Genomic DNA, 20,289 nt, shown 5'->3' on the forward strand with positions numbered 1-20,289 from the left:
TGCCGCGCCGGCGCTGTATTGTTCTCGCCGCCAACGGCGTGTTCCCGCTCCCGCTCCCGCTCCCGCTCCCGCTCCCGCTCCCGGGCTCCGGCCGCCCCGCGTCCCCGCGCCCCGCGAGCGGCTTCCCGGCAGCGAGAGGGGCCCCGGCCGCCCGCCGCAGGCTGGAGGGAGCGGTGGCGGGGAAGGAACCCCGCCCGCGGCCAGCCTAGCGCGCTCCTGGGGTCAGAAACCTGGTCCCGGTGGCTTTCGCGGAGGGAAAGCAACTTTCCTAGTGTCCTAGTGGAGTTTTCTCCGGGAACGGGCTCTACGCCGTCGAGCAGACGTTTCCCAGCGGCCCCTCTGGGCTCCGGGCAGCGGCAGGTGACCTCCCGGGGACGAGGCCGGGGCGCAGAGAAACCCAGCCCCGCTCCCGCCAGTGTGGACCCCCAGAACCACTGGGTAGGATTTAAAAAGGAGGGGTCAATCTGTTTTCATAATTTGGGAGAAAGTTTACACTTAGTTTATAAAAATGTGCGATACCCCAAGATTTTCCTCCACCCGCCAACGGCCTTCTCATCCTCATCAGCAGTGGCTGGAACCCGCCTGCCTCTGAGGGCGGGCCGGGGCGAAGAGTGGGGTTGTCCTGCTGCTTGCTGGGTCTTGACCATCCCTTTAACTTTATCACATTTCTTTAAAGGAAATCTGTCTTGCCCTCTCTTTATTGCTACTCTGTCCTTCTTTCAAGATCAAAAGGTTTAGATCAAAGCCAAGATCAAACTCACTACTTTAAATAGCAGCAACTTTGCCATGGAGTATTTTACACAGAGGAGCTTAATGGAAACATCAGGATTTTATCCCTTCATTCCATATTCATAACTGGACTACTTAAAATTACACGGATGATGCATGTCTATTTCCTAAAACAAACAACAAGTCTGCTCAAATGAGGGATTCTTACTTTGTGTTTCCAGGAATACAAAAAAAGTTGAAATCTAGACAGTAATATAAACAGACGTGTTAACCATTGTGTGTCATTATTATAATAGCTAAGTGCTACGAAATGTGTGCTCATTTGCTAAAGATTTTCAAAAGTCCAGTAATAGGAATAAACACAACTATTACATGAAAGCTGCTGCTAACAGCTAGGTACTAGTTACTTGAAAAGTTTTTTCCCCTTGCAATTTTTAACTGGTTGCAGTCACACACGCACACACGCGTTCTTAATTCTATAAATCCCATTGAATCACTGGAAAGATCTTAGAAACCAGGACCTGGAAACCCTGTCTTGCTGCTACTGACAGTTTCCTTTCTTCCTAGCACCCAGATCATGGATAACCTAACGGTTGCTGGCATGAGCTGAACAAAGGAAACAGCCTACTGTCACTCTGCTCTTCTAGGATTTTGCCAAGTAGGAAGCAAAAGCTGTGACCCATCCTAATTGACTCTTGTCTCCTTGTTTGTCCTTTGTCCCCCAACTCTCCTCCCAATTGCCATCCCAGAATCCATCCTCCACAGAGAAGCCAGAATGGTATGTCCCAAGGTAATTCAAATGATACCACTTTGCTTCACTGAGAACGCTTTTCCATCTCTTTGCCTGGCTAGCCCACTTATCCTGTAGTTCTGGGTTTCAGCAGCGCTTTTGCAGAAAGGTCTTGCCTTACTCCCCAATCCAAATTATGTCACTCCACTATTCTTTCTAATAGCATCCTGTTTATTTCCTTTAGAGTGATTTTTAGAGCAGTTTTAAGTTTATAGAAAAACTGAGCAGAAAGCAGTTCCCATATTTGTACCCACTCACCAGCTTCCCCATTATTAACATATTGCATTAGAATATTTATTATAACTGAGGAAACAATATTGATACATTATCATTCACTAAAGTCAAATTTACATTAGGGCTCACTCTGTGATGTGCAGTTATTAGAGCTCTTTTAAAAATGTACTGAACGTCTCTCTCCCCAGCTGGACTTTATGCTCCAAGAAGAAAGAGATCCTGTTTCTTTTGTTCTTGATTTTTGTTCAGTCCACCAGAAACACTGCCTGGCACATACTAGAAATCCAATAAATATGTTACATAGTGAATGGAAGGATAAAGGAACAAATGAAGGACACCTAAAATTTCAAGGGGGAGAAGTCTTAAAATGAAGATCTTTCTAATTAACTCCTGTTTGTTTCACCACTAAAATGCTTCATTTGTAAAGAGCCTAGAATTTTACATGTTTACAAGAGGGAGACCATGGGATATTAGTTACATTGCCAGGGTAATTTTATAAACAGGCTGTGCATGGTGGCTCACACCTGTAATCCCAGCACTTTGGGAGGCCAGGGTGGGAGGAGCTCTTGAGCCTAAGAGTTCAACACCAGCCTGGGCAACACAGCAAGACCCCTGTCTCTACCAAAAAAAAAAATTAGCCAGGCATGGTGGTGTTAGCCTGCAGTACCAGCTACCCAGGAGGGTGAGGTGGGGGGATCACTTGAGCCCAGAAGGCAGAGGCTACAGTGAGCCATGATCGCACCATTGCACTCCAGCCTGGGCAACAGAGTGAGATCCTGCCTCAAAAAAATATTAATAAGTAAATAACAATAAAAATAAATTTAATAAAATTGAAATGAGAAAGGTTCCTAATCCCTCACATATGAATCACTAAAATTCTATTCAGAATGGTGCTAGAAGCTGAATTTAATCTAGAATGAAAGATCTACATATTGCATGACACTGAAAAAATACTTTCTTATTGTGTTCAATCCAACCTGAACACATTTCTCCTGTTGTCTACCTGAATCTCCCCTTCTTCACGGGCTGATGCCAATGAAGACGGTGTAGAGAAACTGGAAGACGGCTTTTTTAAAACTGGAATTCTGTGGTGGGGAGGGGCATTCTAATTACTGCCTTTGAGAATGCAGTAAAAGCACTTTAAAGCTGTCTCTTAAAACAGATGTTTTCTATCTGAATTGTATCTTTAAAAATGCCTCATCCAGTAGATACGCATGTTTTGAAAGGAAGTTGTTCTACGAAACTTTTTTGGTCAAAGCAGTTCCTCATAGCTGAAGACAGTGTCCGAGGCTGAGGAAAATACCATTGCTTTAAAATTATTTAACCTCGGGATTGACTGGAGATGACTTTTGGAGGGAAAGCCTTTTTCACTTTCCTTCAGTTTCCTTCCTTTTCTTAGACAAAGACGAAATTCCTCCTATCACTGGAAAAATATAGTGATACCAACTTCACGTTATGGCTGTGTTTTCTCTTTCTGCTTCTACTTCATGGAGGAGGCACGGGGCAGAGGAAGGAGGAGCCAGCCTTCCTAGGCACCAGGAAGGCCAAAGGGCAAGCAGGGAGGCTCTGCTATGGTCCCAAACAGCCGCAGATGGCAAATTACATTCCCTTGGGCACAGCGGAGGGAAAGCTATCCACTAAAAGAAACCAAATATCTTTGAATACCAAACAAGGTCGAGAGTTCCAGAAGCTTCCACTGGTTTCAGAAGTGTTCTATTGCCAACATACGTTCAGGGTAAATTTAAAAGTAAGAATCTACACACATCTAGAAATAAAATCAAGGCTGGATTAAGTTTCAAAAATAAAGTAGGATTGGGGTAAAGTTATCAAATATTTATATCTTTAAATTTGGTTTATTTATTTATTTTGAGACAGTGTCTTGCTCTTATCACCCAGGCTGGAGTGCAGTGGTGCAATCTCAGCTCACTGCAACCTCCACCTCCCAGGCTCAAGCGATTCTTCTGCCTCAGGCTCCCAAGTAGCTGGGGTTACAGTCACGCACCACCATGCCCAGCTAATTTTTGTACTTTTAGTAGAGACAGGGTTTCACCATGTTGGCCAGGCTGGTCTCGAACTTCTGATCTCAGGTGATTCACCCGCCTCGGCCTCCCAAAGTGCTGGGTTATAGATGTGAGCCACCGTGCCCGGCTGTCTATTATTTTTAAATATAGCATCCTTTATGTTATATTTTTGGATTATTTTAGAAAAGTATAAATTACATAAAGGATGTTTAGAGGGTTGTTTATTCCGTTAGATAGTAATTTTCTATGAAGAGCCACAGGACAGTCTTCTCCCTGGTGTCCGCATCAGGAATAGTTTGACTTGATCAGCTGGTTTGGTTTTACCTGTTGCTTGTATTATTTGTATTTGCCCATTCTGTCTCTGTTTTAGATAAACTAGTTTTTTTGTTGTTGTTTCTTTTTTTTAGGAGGATTTTGGTCCTGCCAAACGGACCTCTTAGTGGAAGTCCTTATAAAGCATAATTTTCAAAAAAGGAAGTCGGTTTCACGCTGGGCGCAGTGGATTGCTGAGGCCGTGGCTCCGTGGCGAACCGGCTAACAGGCCTTCTTTCTCTCAGGAGCCATAACCTGAGCTCACTACTGCTAAAAACCTTTCTAGAGATCAACTGAGGGAACAGGTACAATGCTTAGTTCTTCCATTTCTTGACCCCCTCTGAGAATCTGATGCAGGCTAATGGTGCTGTCAGCTCCTTAGAAAAAAATACACCTACAGCACACACACCCCAACTGTCAGGAGGTTCACAGATTCTTCTGTACCTAAACTTGTAGTCTGGATACTCTAAAATCCCTTCTTGGAATAAGCCAGACCACTTTAAAGCTGGCCCTGGACTTGGTCTTATGGGCACTCTGTGAAAGTCCTGTTATCGCATTAAGTTCTGGTAAGAAGCCATCAACCTTTATTGAGGTGCATTATAAGAAACAGCCCCATAAAATCCATCACGATGTTTACCGGAAGGATGGATTTAGAGGGTTGTTTATTCCATTAGACAGTAATTTTCTGTGAGGAGCCACAGGACAGTTGTCTTCCTGGTGTCGGCATCTGGGATAGTTGGACTTAGGCAGCTTGTTTGTTTTCACCTCTTGCATCTGCAATTTATCCCTCTTCCCTCTTCTAGAAAGCTTAGAGCTCTGTGACCCTGTTTAACCAGGCATAGGAACGTCAGGGTGTGCATATTATATGCTAATTTAATTCCTGGCCCCATCCTTTTCTGCTACCATTATTTTCTTGTTGCTTCATTTTTCTTGTTTTATTTCTATCATGTTATATTTATCTGTTTTGGAAGATGCCTTCACTCCATTTTGGACAGAGAAGAGTATGAATTAATAACGTATTCTGGTTTTTTGTTGTTGTTGTTGTTTTTTAATTTCCTTTTTCTCTTTGGATGGGAGAAAGGAGGATCTGGGAAAATCTTACAGTTCTAATATTTATCTTCATTAACAACGTTTAGAAGTAAAATACAGAAGTTAAGGATGTATGGCTGTTCTTGTAACTCTACTTATAAAATTCTAGGAAAAGAACTGTCAAAAAATAAACATAGTACTATGCAGACATGATACTATACAGACATCATCAAATAAACATTACTATACAGGACTATTATAAAAAGGCTAACCAACAAAATATTTTATCTCTTGGTATCAAAACCAGAAGAAAGGGGCTTAGATTTGGAGAGAATAATATAAGTTGAACATATAGACAGGTTATTCACATAAAAAACATATTAAATGCCTCCTGTGAAACAGAGCACTAGATTTTGTGAATGCAAAGATGAGTAAGACATTGTCCCTGTCCTCAGGAAACTCCTGTGACAAGGTAGTAACACAGCAAGGTATAAGGAGCACACAGCCGGCTTGCCTAGTAGCTGTGCCCCCTCTAAGCCTCCTTCCTCATGAAGTTCTGATCAAATGACATGTAATTTGCTTAGAACAGGAAGCAGTTGCTATTTATCAACTTCTAAATGACTAGTATTAAGAAGCAATACAACATCACTAGAAGCTGGAGGGAAGTGACTTTAAGACAAAAAAAGTACTGACGCGTCCCTGCTGGAGACCACAGGACCTGAGACTGCTCGAGAGAGTAAGAGCGGCAATTGCCTACAGAACTGAAGGCTTTACAACATGCTTCCATACACAGACTGTTCTGCGCGTTCCTCACACAGTCCCATCTGAAAGGTGGAAAAACTGAGTCTCAGGGGATCTCCTATCGCTTGGCCCCTGGGTCTCCTGGTTGGAAGTGGAGTACTCTTTCTACTCCAGCGTGAGTGCTTACGGAACATCTAGTGTGACTGTCTCACTTTAACATATTTGTTCATTATATGGATTAGATCAACCCCAGATGAAAACATAGGCTGCAAAATATAATTCCATACTATAAAAGTCTACTGAAAAATACATTCTAAAAAGCAGACATTATTCTATTCCCTTCAATGCCTTCAGTTATTTACAGGGCTTGATATTCATGGACATTATAACCTTAAAGAGTTTTTCAGCTGTGTGTGGTGGCTCATGCCTATAATGCTAGCACTTTGGGAGGCTGAGGTGGGAGGATCACTTGAGGCCAGGAGTTCAAGACCATCCTGGGAAACGTAGTGAGATCCCGTCTCTACAAAAAATGAAAATAAAAAATTAGCTGGGCACGGTGGCATATGCCTCTAGGCCCAGGTACTCAGGAGGCTGAGGGAGAAGTATCGCTTGAGCCCTGCAGTTTGAGGCTCCAGTGAGCTACTGTTGTGCCACTGCACTCCAGCCTGGGTGACAGAGCAAGACTCTGTCTCAAAAAAAAAAAAATGTTCATGGTGAAATATAAAATTATGTAAGGGCGGTTTCAGATTAGTGGTTTCTACCCTCGGGTGCTTATTCAAGTCACCAGCAAGTGTTTTACAAATCCCAATGCCCAGGTGACCACTTAGGTTCCCATCTCTGAGAGTAGGACCCAGGCGTCTGTCATTTTTAAAGCCCCTCCATCCCTCAGGCTTCCAATGTGCAGGCAGCACTGAGAACCACTGCCTTAGATAATTTTAATGATGCCCCATCTCAAATAGGTTACTATGAAAAAATTCCAGATGCTTGGGAGACATCTAAATTTCAAAGTCAATGCCACCAGTGATGGCCACTCACTATGCTCTACTACAGTAAGTCCAATTTGGCAGATGGCAGACACAGTGTTGGCAGGATGGGCTCGTGGGCCAAGCCAGGAGTCACTTCCTGCAGCTCACACCAAGGGATAAAATTTTGGGCAAGATAAGTGAAGCATACACACAAAAAGAACTAAAAAGAAATGGAAGATTTCAACATTCTACCCGGAAGGGAGGCAACAATGGGCAGCTATCTGATTTTTTTTTCTAAAGCTAATACAATCTGGGTCCTTAGCGAAAAGTGCATACATCCTTATCTTTAGGAACCCAATCTTAGTGCTGACCTGCAATACTGTAGACATGAAGGTGGTATTTCCAACTCGTCATCTGCAGATGATGTTCTAATGATGCTGATGGCTGTCATCCATTCCCTTGAAGTGAACATTTGCATTGGGAAGATTGCTGGCTAGAATGAAGGACAGGCTGCACCAATGGAAAAGACCCTTCGCCATGTGCAGAAGGTATTGTTCCATTCAGGAAGCAACCTGTGCTGACTTCCTCGAGTCCTGGGCACTGCGCACTGACCACAGAGCTCTAGTGCTCAGAACACACACACACACACACACACTGCTGCTATAGGAACATTATTCTGGCAAAATGCCTTACAGAAGGGATTAGTTACTATTGAAAAACACAAAAATATCAGATGTTGATATTTCACTAGCTTGAAAAGCAAACAACCATGTCTAGGCACTTTCCCGTTATTTCCTAAGATAGAGCAGGTGTGGTATCTGAAGTGTGGACACATGGACGTGTGGATGCTCCACAGTGCCTTTGAAGGAGGGGACATGATGGGAGTCTGTGGCCCTGGCATGTCCATTTTTAAAAAGCGTGGCACTCACACTGGGTGGCTTGTTATATGGCCTCCAAAAGAAACCCAGTGAAGTCACAATTTGCAACAAGAGGAATGGGCCTGAGTCATCCATCCCTCGATGAAGAAGTAAAATCACACACACACGCAAGTAAAATCCACCACATGTGGGGGGTGGAGTGGCTGTCCCAAATATAAATAATATATGAGAGAAAGCTATTTTCCAGAATGTTTGTTCACCAAGCAGTCAGTGCCATACAAGGAGGTGTTCCAGGAAAACAATGGGAAGGGCCAGAATTAATTGGCTGCTAATCTCTTCACTTTTTGTAGGATGTTTTCTCCAGCGGTGGATGAAATCAGTGTTTAATGCTACACAGGCCCAGCTGTGTCCATATAAGGAAAGCCCAGGCTCACGTCTCTCCGTGAAAAAGGACCTGTCCTCCCCTCCCTGTGTTCTGCTTCCACCCACTGCGTGTGGAGGTGGAGAGTGGGAGCCGGGGAATGTGAACTTGATCCAGCACTGATCAGCCAAGCAGCAAACGCTCATTGTTCTTTAGATACCAAACATAACTTCTTTCTACTAGGGATAAACCCAGCCGTTCTGTACATAACACAGCTTTTGTGCTCACCAGTATGCTAGTTGGAAAAGAACCACAAAGAACATTAGCGTTTTATTAGACACCTCCTAATATGCAGAATGAAGAACCTACCCAGTTAATTTATATTCATATTAATATTAGGTATGTTAGAATCTTATTAAATCTATCTTCTAGGAGTTTCTGAATGCTTTTATAATTATGGATTTCAATTTATTATGTAAATATTATGGCCTGTTCTGCCTTCTATGAGAGCATTTCTTACCATCACTGCCTTGATCTCTGCAGTTCAAGGATACTGGAAATCATGATAAAGGACAACCAAATATACGGTTGCTGTTTTTACAGGTCACTCTGTAAATGTGACTGAACTGTTTCCGTACGAAGCCAGGGTGTCATGGGAAGTCCACAGTTGGGAACTTAGACTCTGTCATTGCCACCAAGAAGCTCTGTGGCCTTGGACGTGCATGTCAACCTCTGAGCTATGAAACAGAAACAATGCTGCAGTGAAGACAAAATGAAACAGAAGTAATGCTGCGGTGAAGACAAAATGAAATGGTGCATACAGCAAAAGGCACAAAATAGACCAGTAAACGCAAATCCCTTCCCCTTTCCCCTCAGAAACAAAAGCCTATCAAGTATTCTGAACCTAAATAAATTTTTGAAGGTATCAAAATAACTGAGTTGTGACGTCATAATAAAAAGCCTGGCCTGACAAGCACGCAGGCCCAACGCCCTTGTCCAGAGCCCGCAAAGACACAGCACATCTGAGCTCCACAAACAAGTGTGTGTCCCTTCCAGTGACAACCAATGGACGTGAAAAAGAAGTTCTGTTTCTCGTATGTCTTATTATAAAGGAGATAACGGCCGGGCGCGGTGGCTCAAGCCTGTAATCCCAGCACTCTGGGAGGCCGAGACGGGCGGATCACGAGGTCGGGAGATCGAGACCATCCTGGCTCACACGGTGAAACCCCGTCTCTACTAAAATACAAAAAACTAGCCGGGCGAGGTGGCGGCGCCTGTAGTCCCAGCTACTCGGGAAGCTGAGGCAGGAGAATGGCGGGAACCCGGGAGGCGGAGCTTGCAGTGAGCTGAGATCCGGCCACTGCACTCCAGCCTGGGCGACAGAGCGAGACTCCGTCTCAAAAAAAAAAAGGAGATAACTTCATTTCTGGTCCTGTCGCATTCAAAATAGTAAGCTGAGTGTTATTACAAGAATATCACAAAGTGAAATTTGATAATTCTTTTTTTCTTTTTTTGAAACAGAGTTTCACTCTGTTGCCCGGGCTACAATGCAGTGGACTGATCTCAGGTCACTGCAACCTTCACCTCCTGGGTTCAAACAATTTTCCTGCCTCAGCCTCCCGAGTAGCTGGGATTACAGGTGCACACCACCACGCCCAGCTAATTTTGTATTTTTAGTAGAGACAAGGTTTCACTATGTTGGTCAGGCTGGTCTCGAACTCCTGATCTCAGGTGATCCGCCCGCCTCGGCCTCCCCAAGTGCTGGGATTACAGGCGTAAGCCACCATACCCAGCCTGAAATTTTATATTTCTACATTGCTCTCTGAAGATACCACCATGGTCAGGTGCTAGATGCAAAAATAGCTGTAATCCTAACCGGAGCTACATGCATTTAAAACCAGTATAATAATTAAGGATGAAGGCTTTTAAGTCAGATTTGATTTTCAGTTTCTTCATCTATAAAATGGTTATCATAACAGTGTCTCCACAGAGTTGTGACTGGGATAAGTAAATAGCTATTATGTGGAATGCACTTAGTATACAGCCTTTTCTGCTCATTCTGGATGTTCTAAATAGGATACTCCAGTTGACTGGGGGCAGCGAGGTGAGGGGAAGGAGTGAAGGGAAGGATTAAGCTAAAAACTACAGTTCCACAGAGAGTTAGACAATCTACACATTCTTAGATTTACCCATTTGCAGCTTAATTGACTGGAGGCATTTATGCAAAACCCAGGCAGATGTCTCTCAATTATGAAACCAATGACAGTGACTAGGAAATACAATTTGAGGAGGAATAACCAGAGAGAATTGTAGAGCAACTGCCTTTGCAATAAACAGAATCCAGAAGCGTCTTAAGGAGAAGTATGTCTCTACCTGGCTGCGTGGACTGTGAAAAATGGCAGCATGCGTGGCTGGGGAGAAGGAGGGAGACACCAGAGAAAAACAAGAGGAAGTGCTTGGACAAAAGGCAAGAGAGGCTGCCTGATGTGGGAGTCAGTTTCTCCGTCCCAGGGAAACAGACCCCAGGGTGGAGGGGTTATCTCCAGCCGAATCCCATTATCGCCTGTTGCCCTGGAGTCTGAGTCCCAAATTCTGATGTATTGACTTTGGCCTCCCTTCCATGCATTTTCGTGCCAATAAAGTTGCTGAAATTAAAGAAGAACTGAATTGTGAAGGCTTCTGGCATAAATAATGTCATATTGCGAAGTCGAGGCTAATAACAACCAGGATGCTGGTAACACCCTTACGGAAAACCATCTGATCTACATGTCCCTCAGTGCGGTTTGAAACTCCCCTCGGCCTACAAAGGAAAATATTTTTAGCATGTAGCACACTTTGTAACAGACATATAAATGCACCAAAAATATAATTTTAGGAAAGCATCTGGGTTTGATCATTTCAACCCCAAATAGGTTCTACTTTCTCAATATAAGAAATACTGCAACGTTTTGCTATAAAATACGCAGCAATCACTGTAGCAATTTCTCATACAATGTCATTACTGGTTCTGTTTGTTTTTTTAAAAGCAGCAAATACTCGAATGATTGAGATAAAAAGCAGCATAAAACATGAAGTGCTCTTTCGAGAGCATTGGGCACCAACGGCTTCCCCTCCTCCAAAAGGCAAACTCAACCCACTGGACTTTTCCCCCAAGGTTATTTAGGCAACAGGCATAAATAAATATTTTATCTCTATGTCTCAAAATGTATCTTAGAAATAATAGTTGTCCCTGTCTAAGGTAAAACTGACCTGCAGTTATTACTGACCCACAGGAATTTTAAGACTAAAAAGGCTAGCAAAATTTTTTTCATCTCCTGGTCAAACAGGTTAATCTCTATGAATAATTGATTTCAACTAGAAGCAAATGCCTATTCTTCAGCGGTCAGCCAGCATAAATGCTTTTGTAGATTGATTATTACTCAATTCTCTGAATCATCTCCCAAACAGCAATTTTCCACTGGAAAAAGAAAAGAAATGAACAAACAGGGTTCCCTGATAGTGTAAGTCTGTAAAACACCAAACAGGACAAAGCATTTTTAAACAACTCTCCCAACACCAGTCCAAACTAAGGACAACTTTTAAGTCTGAGGCCAATTCTGCAGGTTCCAAGGACAGAAGGAAAGACACAAGAAAGTAAATCGCAACTTTTCTCCTCTCAGACGTGACCAGGTACACCTGCATCGCAGGCCTCCGCGTGGCACCGGACGCACCCCGGCCAGCTCCCCTTATCTCCAAAGAGGCAGTGAGCCTCCGAGAGGGCACGCGGCTCGCCCACTGCTACACGGCTCCGAGGTGGTACAGCTGACTCCAAAGCTGGTATTTAATGGATTCACTGACATCTCCATCCACTATAGGACTAGCTTTGCTGAACAAAACTTCACAATAAAGAACTCTGCAAAGGAACATGGATCTGGATATAACACAACTGACTTTCCTCCTCTACCCAGCCTCCAATCTTGTTCATTAACTTTAAAGTAACGCTGCCTTGCATGTTATGCACCAAACTGTTTGGAGCCCACTTACAGCGTGACGGTGGTGGCTATAACTCGACAGGATCAGAAGCAGAAAATACTGGGGTCATAAAGGCCCAAGCTGGAGGACTGACCTGGAAGAACAGGGTCTTCTGCTGAATGACCTCAACAGACTCCTTACCAAGCACCAGTGAAGAGTAGACAGCTGCCATCCAGAGGTGTGTGACAAGAACACTGGCCTTTTTAAACACACATTGGGATCTGTGCAGTTCGACAATCATTGACAGTTACCCTGACGGTGATACGCTGGTTGGCTGGCCACCACCTTTGTGCTCTCTGACTCTCGGTCAGCTCCAGGGCGAAAGACAGGGACTCTGGTTGGAAGTGTGCTTGTGAAAGCAAATAAGAGGATATGAAAAACGTACATCAAGATACACTTTTGTTTAACCATTTCCTTTTCGCATTCGTTTGTTTGTTTGGGTGGCCTGGTATTTATTATCTAATTTAGTTTCCATCTCAAGTGAGGAATGGCTGTATCTTTCCAAATGCAAAGACCTAAACTAATCTCTATATATAATCACATTCACTCACACCAAAAAATATACTAGCTTTTTGATGCACTGGAGCCCAATATTTCCTATGCAAAATATTCCACCTTGATACATAGGGCTACCATTTAGAAATAACTAGTGGAAAAGGGGCATGTATACCCATGACACATATTTATGAAAATCCCTGGAAAGTGAGGTCTACATCCTGCATCCGTGAAAGAGTAGGAACAAACAGCTTCAAGAAAAAAGGAGTCATTAATGAAAAATCATCACTTCTCAGGGCCCTCTGCCACACTCCTTTATCACCTACTCATAGGTCTTCACAGAAACTAAGGCAAAGATGGGACCCAAATTATAAAATGCTTTAGTCTGATGGGCTGAAGACTCAGAATCCTGTACTCCAGCCATAGCTCTGCCACTAACTAGTGCTGCAAGCTTGGGCAGATGACTACACTTCTCTTGGGGCTCCGCTACCCTGGTGAGAAGATGCATTGCACTCTAAGACTCATCTGTAGCCTGGGATTCTACAGCAAACCCAAAGTTGCACAATACCAGAAAAAACTAATATTTAACCATGAAGTAGCAGAGGCCACGCCGGAGAAATACCATGCAGATATTAAACGTATACGTATTTGGTACCACATAATGGCTTGCACAAAAGAGAAGGAAAAAAAGCTCTGACGCTAAAAGTAGCCAGATGCTCCTGATGGCTTTCCTGGCTAGCAGGTGCTCCGGCTGCAAGAGCTGAGACAAGCCACTGGGAGCACCGTGGAGGCCACAGTGGGAGCAGCGGCCTACAACGCCCTGGGCACCGATCTTCTATCAGCATGTGCCAGGATGCTGTGCGATGTCAGCCAGCCAGGGGCATGCATATGTGTGCAGCCATGTGCACAACTCACTCAACTGCTGCTTCGCAGGGCTTTGTCCTCCGGGGTGGGAAGAGTACAATGTCAATATAAAATAATCTGCTTTTGGCCTGGTGCAGTGGCTCCTGCCCGTAATCCCAGCACTTTGGGAGGCTAAGGCAGGATGATCACCTGAGGTCAGGAGTTCGAGACCAGACTGGCCAACATGATGAAAGCCCGTCTCTACTAAAAATACAAAAAATTATTTTAAAAAAATTACAGGTGCAGACCTGTAGTCCCAGCTACTTGGGAGGCTGAGGCAGGAGAATCGCTTGAACCCAGGAAGAGGAGGTTACAGTGAGCTGAGATAGCGCCACTGCACTCCAGCCTGGGTGACAGTGAAACTCCACCTCAGAAATAAATAAATAAAATAAATAAATAAATAAATAAATAAAATAATCTGCTTTTGATGAAGAGTCTACCAGAGTATGTCTTTAACATAATAAAAGACAAAATGGGGCAGTTTTCTTAAAAGCAGAATCGGGTATTTTCTATTGCTATAAGGCTTAATACTCCAGAGCTGCTTTGTCCTAGTTCTTTGAGTTTGCATGCCCCTCTTTCTAAAACGTTTCTCTACAAAATAAAGCAGCACTGCAGTGAAATCCTTTGACAGGTCCGCTCATTATGAGGGATGCAGTAGCGCTTACTTCAGTGACTCTTTCTGTGGGCCAGCACTTAAAACCTGGAAGACAGGTACTGCCCATGTGTCCAAACACAGCTCACCGGACTATGGCTCGAGGACAGTCACGCTGGCTCCTTTGCACAATGGGTCAGCTGACTTGTGACTGAGTGGGGCGTAGGAGCAGACTCCTCCCTCCAAGCATCTTTGTTTTCTTACAGATTTAGCCTCCCAGCGGAACATGGCAAACACAAGACACCAACCTCTACAGTTGTTTGCAGGTCTCAGACTCTGGGGTGGAGGCCTGTTGGGCAAAGGTTGGTTTGCAGATGCTTCCACAAGCCACGAGCTCATCATGGGCAGGGTCTGTGCCCTTTCGGCTCTATATGCAAACTGCCCAGGGCAACGTTCGGCAAACTGCTTAAACTAATAAACTAAACCACAAAGCCAAATGTTTGGGTTACTCGGCTGGGCGCAGTGGCTCACGCCTGTAATCCCAGCACTTTGGGAGACTGAGGCGGGCAGATCACAAGGTCAGGAGTTTGAGACCAGCCTGGCCAATATGGTGAAACCCTGTCGCTACTAAAATACAAAATTAGCTGGGCATGGTGGCAGGTGCCTGTAATCCCAGCTACTCGGGAGGCTGAGGCAGGAGAATCACTTGATCCCTGGAGGTGGAGGTTGCAGTGAGCCAAGATCACATCACTGCACTCCAGCCTGGACAACACAGTGAGACTCTGTCTTAAAACAACAACAAAAAAAAGTTTGGGTTACTCAGGAATGGTATAAAAATGAAGGATTCTAAGGGTTTCGGTTGTACTTAGAAACTTCTTGGCCAGGCACAGTGGCTCATGCCTATAATCTCAGCACTTTGGGAGGCCAAGGAAAGCGGATCACGGGGTCAGGAGATCGAGGACATCCTGGCCGACACGGTAAAACCCCATCTCTACTAAAAATACAAAAATTGGCTGGGCGCAGTGGCTCACGCCTATAATCCCAGCACTTTGGGAGGCCTAGGTCGGCGGATCACAAGGTCAGGAGATCAAGACCATCCTCACTAACACAGTGAAACCCCGTCTCGACTAAAAATACAAAAACATTAGCCGGGCGTGGTAGCAGGCGCCTGTAGTCCCAGCTCCTCAGGAAGCTGAGGCAGGAGAATGGTGTGAACCCGCGAGGCAGAGCTTGCAGTAAGTGGAGATCGCGCCACTGCACTCCAGCCTGGGAGACAGAGCAAGACTCCGTCTCAAAATAAACAAACAAAAAATACAAAAATTAGCTGAGTGTGGTATTGTGCGCCTGTAGTCCCAGCTACTTGGGAGGCTGAGGCAGGAGAATCGCTTGAACCCAAGAGGCGGAGATTGCAGTGAGCCAAGATTGCGCCACTGCACTCCAGCCTGGGCGACAGACCGAGACTCTGTCTCAAAAAAAAAAAAAAAAAGAAGAAACTTCTTTTGATAGAATATATTTCAGAATATGAGATAATTAAGGAGTATGTTGACCGGTTCCAGTCGTACCTATGGAGATGCTGACTCAGTAGCAGGTTTGGTCTGGCTCCGGGATACGCAGTTTTAATCAGCCTCCTACATGATTCTGATGACCAGGTCTCCCTGAGTGCCTTCAACTCAAGCCTGCAGAGCTAGACTTCCAGCAAGAACCCAGCTTGATCCTATTATTAAGACCCACACATACATGGGCCACTGCCAGCTGTCTCATTAGCTGCATTTTTTCAATGCTAGTGGCCTCTGTTTCCTTTTACTTCTGGTTATCTGTCAGTGTTCAAAGGCAGGACCAGGTTATCCTTCATACACCTAGCAAATATTAGCTCTCTAGTGTCATATCTTTAATGTGTCTGTGTGCATCTGAGCCCGTTCAGAATTCTTATTCTTTTTATAGGAAAAATAAGCCTTCCTCTGTGATCACCAAAAAAATGTACGTCTAATCTGAGATCATGAAAGCTGTGGGCAATTGACTCTCCCTGCCGACTTCCCAACGTCCTTCCCCATCGTGAGTAGGATTTGGGTGCGTCAGCTGCATCACATTCATCTGTGCTTGCTTCGTGTGGCTTCCCACTCATTCCTGTGGATGCAGGCCTTCCTCAGCCCACTGCATGTCCTCTCTGGATAGACAGACACCGTTGTTATCCAGATACTTACAGCTGTTTTTAGAAATATCCATGTAAATCAATAGCTGCTGGACCAGAAAGTTGAGTCAGAAACCAACAAGCAAAAGTCAGTCTAGCTGTTCCACACGCTCCACTAGACTACCTCTTCCCTACACAGAGGGGAAAAACATGGCTTTTCACCAGGGAGCTGTCTCTCCAGGCAAGTCTGCTGACCCCCTGACCACGTTTGTCTCAACATGCTGCTCAAGTCCTGTCACCCCTTCCACAAGCCATCAGTGGCTCCTCAACCTGTAGGAACTCTCTAGCATCACATTCAAGTCCCTGTGTAATCTGGCTGGGTCCTGCCCCACTAACCATTACCCCTCACAGATCCTGCCCTCTATGTAGAACAAGCAACAATTAAACATGTCCCTAACAAGAAAAACAGAAAGGGAAAAGATTACAACCCCAAATCATGATCAAACTGCATTCACCCAGTGTATTTTATCAGTATTTAAAATGCATTCATCCCTCTATTATTCAGGAGCAGAACAACCTTGGTTAGATTGTTGCAGGGGCGGAGAGGGACCTGAGAATGAGAAGGAGGCTGAATGGGAAGGATTCTTGACCGCACCCTTCCAGCTGAGGACGCCGCCTTGACTTCGCTGGGGCTGGGATGCTAAGCCGCTGAGCCTTCATCATAGTTATGACGCTAGTTAATCAGCTTCCCAGTGCTGAGATTTGACTCTGCCTGATGCTGTTCAGACAGGCACACTGAGTCTTCCAGCAGCACACCTTGGTTATGTCGCTCTCTCTGCCCTAAGGCCTTCTCCACAATCTCCACCTGCCCACGCTCTACCTGCCTGTCCTTCAAGACTTGCTTCAAACTCTCTCTGCTTCCACAGATCAAAACGGCCTTTCTTCTGAACACTAAGTTTTTCACCACTTACGGCTTTCTGCCTTAGATCAGTTATTTATGTATCTATTTTTCTTACTGAATTATTAAGCATCTTGAAGGCAAAGCCTGTATTTCTCTCATCTTTGAATCATCCACAGTCCCTCATCGAGAACAGATGTGTGGGCTCCACTCATGGGAAGAAGGATAGGAAAGGACTGGACTCAGAGGTCTGATTTCAGATTCTGGAAGAAGCTTCCTCTTGCAAATATCATCCATCTGGTCTGGATGCTTGACAGTTCTACTGTAGAAGCCTGAGCTCTAAGCTCTGACACTTACAAAGGAAATCTTCAAGAGAGAGGAAACACTTTTAATTCTTGTTATTCACTTGAAGTCTAGTCTTAGACTACTGTGAATGAAATTCACACTCGTTCTGGAAATCAGGTTTTGAGAGGCAGAAATGAAGGAAGGACACAGCTTTCATTTGGGGGCACCAGAGGAAAATGTCTCTTATTTCATTGTGGTGCCTTGTGCAGTAAAGAGGTCAATATATTTGGACGGTGTCAAATCAGATGCCCCAATGTTACACCACATGCAGCGCAGACCTTCAGCTATTACCAGTTTCCAGGGGAATGGACCCTTCCACATGTATTTCTCTCTCATGCCACCAAAACATGATTTTTTTTTTTTTTTTTTTTTTTTTTTTTTTTGAGACGGAGTCTCGCTCTGTCGCCCAGGCTGGAGTGCAGTGGCCGGATCTCAGCTCACTGCAAGCTCCGCCTCCCGGATCCACGCCATTCTCCTGCCTCAGCCGCCCGAGTAGCTGGGACTACAGGCGCCTGCCATCTCGCCCAGCTAATTTTTTTTGTATTTTTTAAGTGGAGACGGGGTTTCACTGTGTTAGCCAGGATGGTCTCGACCTCCTGACCTTGTGATCCGCCCGCCTCGGCCTCCCAAAGTGCTGGGATTACAGGCTTGAGCCACCGCGCCCGGCCCAAGACATGATTTTTAATTCTTGTGCACTCACAAGATACTAACATTGTTTGGGACCAAAAAATATACCCAGAGCACATTCATCCATTCGGGAATAAAATGCAGTGTGGTTGCACTGAGTAAGCTTTATTGGCCATTTTGAAGGGATTCACTAGAATGCGGAACTAGTGAGAGACGTACTGAGAATAAGGTCAATAGGAATGGCTAAATTGTGTACCACCAAATTCATATACTCAATTCCTAACCCCCAGTACAACTCACAATGCAACTGTATTGGACTCAGGGCCTTTTGAAAGGAAATTAAGGTAAAATTCAGTCATATTGCTGGGCCCTAACCAAATATAACTGGTGTACTTATACACAGAGCAGGTGAGGACAGATGTGTGCACGCATACAGAGGAGAGACTACATGAGGACATGATGAGAAGGTGGCCGTCTGCAAGCCGAGGAGAGAGGCCTCACCAGAAACCAACCCTGTTGGCACCTTGGTCTTGGACCTCCCAGCCTCCAGAACTGTGAGGAAAAAAATCTCTGTTGTTTAAGCCATCCAGCCTGTGGTACTTAGTTATGGCAACCCCAGCAAACTCATATGAGCACAAAGCCTTAGATGCCAAAAATAAAGGAAATTAAGCTAAAAATGAAAAGATTTTAATAAACCCTCCCCCTCTCTCTTGTGACTCTGCTGAGCAGTAGAGCAATTTGAAGAGCCTGTGGAGGGGCCAGGTGCTTGGATGAACAGAAGCGACTGGATGACTCAGAGGCATTTTGGGTGCTGCCTCAAGTGAGGCCGGAGAACCTGTTCCACATGTCTTCAAGGATCCTTGACAAGATGTTTAGTCACTTAGAAAATATAAGTTTAACTACTGGACAAAAATGACAGCAAAATTACTAGGAGCCCAAATAATATACCACATTATGGCAACTGCTATTATAGATATAGAAGAAGCAACGATACCGTGGTACATATAATTTGAAAAATATACTGTCTCTGGAATTTGCAAAATAATCAGTTTCAGTTTTCTTGACTGACCATTCAATGTAGAATTCTTATAGACACGACTGAGATTGAGTATCCTAATGGGCCTTAAAATTATGTTAATAATACTGCATAATGTGTGCTGTAAGAAGCCTACGAGTTACTCCCCTATGAAACCAGCTGGGTTTCTCTGTGCTAAAAGCACATCGTGACTACAGTGACATAAAGCCCCTTGTATACTGTCTTATCGAGTATTCTCAATTCTGTGATTGCAGCATTTTCCCTACAAGACTTCAGTTTTCTATCATCTGCTCGTGTGGCCTCTGGCAACTTGCAGGTGTTTTCTCGGAAAGAAGTGGCATTTTCCCAAGGTGACAAAATAACCTGTTGTTCTAAATTCCGGGATTCAGGAGCAAGTCTGGGAACCCAAGCTGCTTTCTGCCTATTTCTGGGACACATTACTGTCGGCTCATTTCCCATCTTCTCTCTCCTCCTCACTGACGCTGCTGCGATGATTTTGCCAGGAACTGGCTGCTGAGCACTTCCTCCAAAGAGGAGATTGAGGTACAGAAGACACCTGCGGTTCACCTGAGGCAGGGTGCTTGTTGTTCGCACCCCAGGAAACCAGTCTACCGAGAGTTGAAACCCAGAGCTGATGCAAGGCTGCTAGTTCATGCCCTCTGAATGTCCACTGTGAACCTAGCACTCCCACCTGTACCTGCGGATTCTCATCATCCACGCTGTCACCGCAAACTGAAGGGTGTCTATGGATCAACCAGCTCTATCTTTACCCACACATTTGACAAGAATACAGATGATTTCACTCATATCTATTCTGAGGGTGACTTTAAGGCATTATGCACTCAGATTTCAATTCAACTAATAGCTTTAGAACAGCTCTATTCAACAGGAATATATGCAAGCCACATGTGTCATTTTAAATTTGCTAGTTGCTACATTTAAAAAGAAGTAACAGGTAGGATTGATTTTAACATATTTTATTTATTTAACATGTTGAAATGATAACAAAACATTATCATTTCAACATGTAACCAGTATTTTTAAAACATTAATGAAACACTTACATCCGTTTTTGTACTAAGTCCCCTAAATCTGATGTGTTCTCATAGTCCGTCTCGATTTGGGCGCTAAATATTCCTCAGAAATGTTTGGTCTCTACTTCATAACATTCCGAGTTGAAAAGTAGACTCATTC

General features: G+C 44.4%; 1 protein-coding gene and 1 long non-coding RNA gene across 5 annotated transcripts in view; one reads left to right on the forward strand and one right to left on the reverse strand.

Annotated features, from left to right (window-relative positions):
* Positions 1 to 10: 10 nt before the first annotated feature.
* Positions 11 to 8,735, forward strand: LOC108529294 (uncharacterized). Of its 4 annotated transcripts, XR_001885477.1 has the most exons (5): positions 11 to 438; positions 1,297 to 1,519; positions 4,182 to 4,391; positions 7,242 to 7,369; positions 8,050 to 8,134. It is a non-coding gene; the product is annotated as an uncharacterized LOC108529294 (long non-coding RNA). The 4 variants fall into 4 exon arrangements; XR_001885478.1 differs by lacking the exons at positions 7,242 to 7,369; positions 8,050 to 8,134 and adding an exon at positions 8,664 to 8,735; XR_001885476.1 differs by lacking the exon at positions 7,242 to 7,369 and having other exon boundaries at positions 8,050 to 8,128.
* Positions 8,734 to 20,289, reverse strand: part of LOC108529289 (aminopeptidase O) — a 284,802-nt gene continuing 273,246 nt past the window's right edge. The window contains exon 12 of the mRNA XM_017871510.1: positions 8,734 to 8,816. Coding sequence (XP_017726999.1) covers positions 8,736 to 8,816 — 81 coding nt within the window. The 3' untranslated portion in view covers positions 8,734 to 8,735. The remainder of the gene's footprint in view (positions 8,817 to 20,289) is intronic.

Source organism: Rhinopithecus bieti, unplaced genomic scaffold (genome assembly GCF_001698545.2).
Source record: "Rhinopithecus bieti isolate Rb0 unplaced genomic scaffold, ASM169854v2 scaffold_6063, whole genome shotgun sequence".
In the NCBI taxonomy this organism is placed as follows: Eukaryota; Metazoa; Chordata; class Mammalia; order Primates; family Cercopithecidae; genus Rhinopithecus; species Rhinopithecus bieti.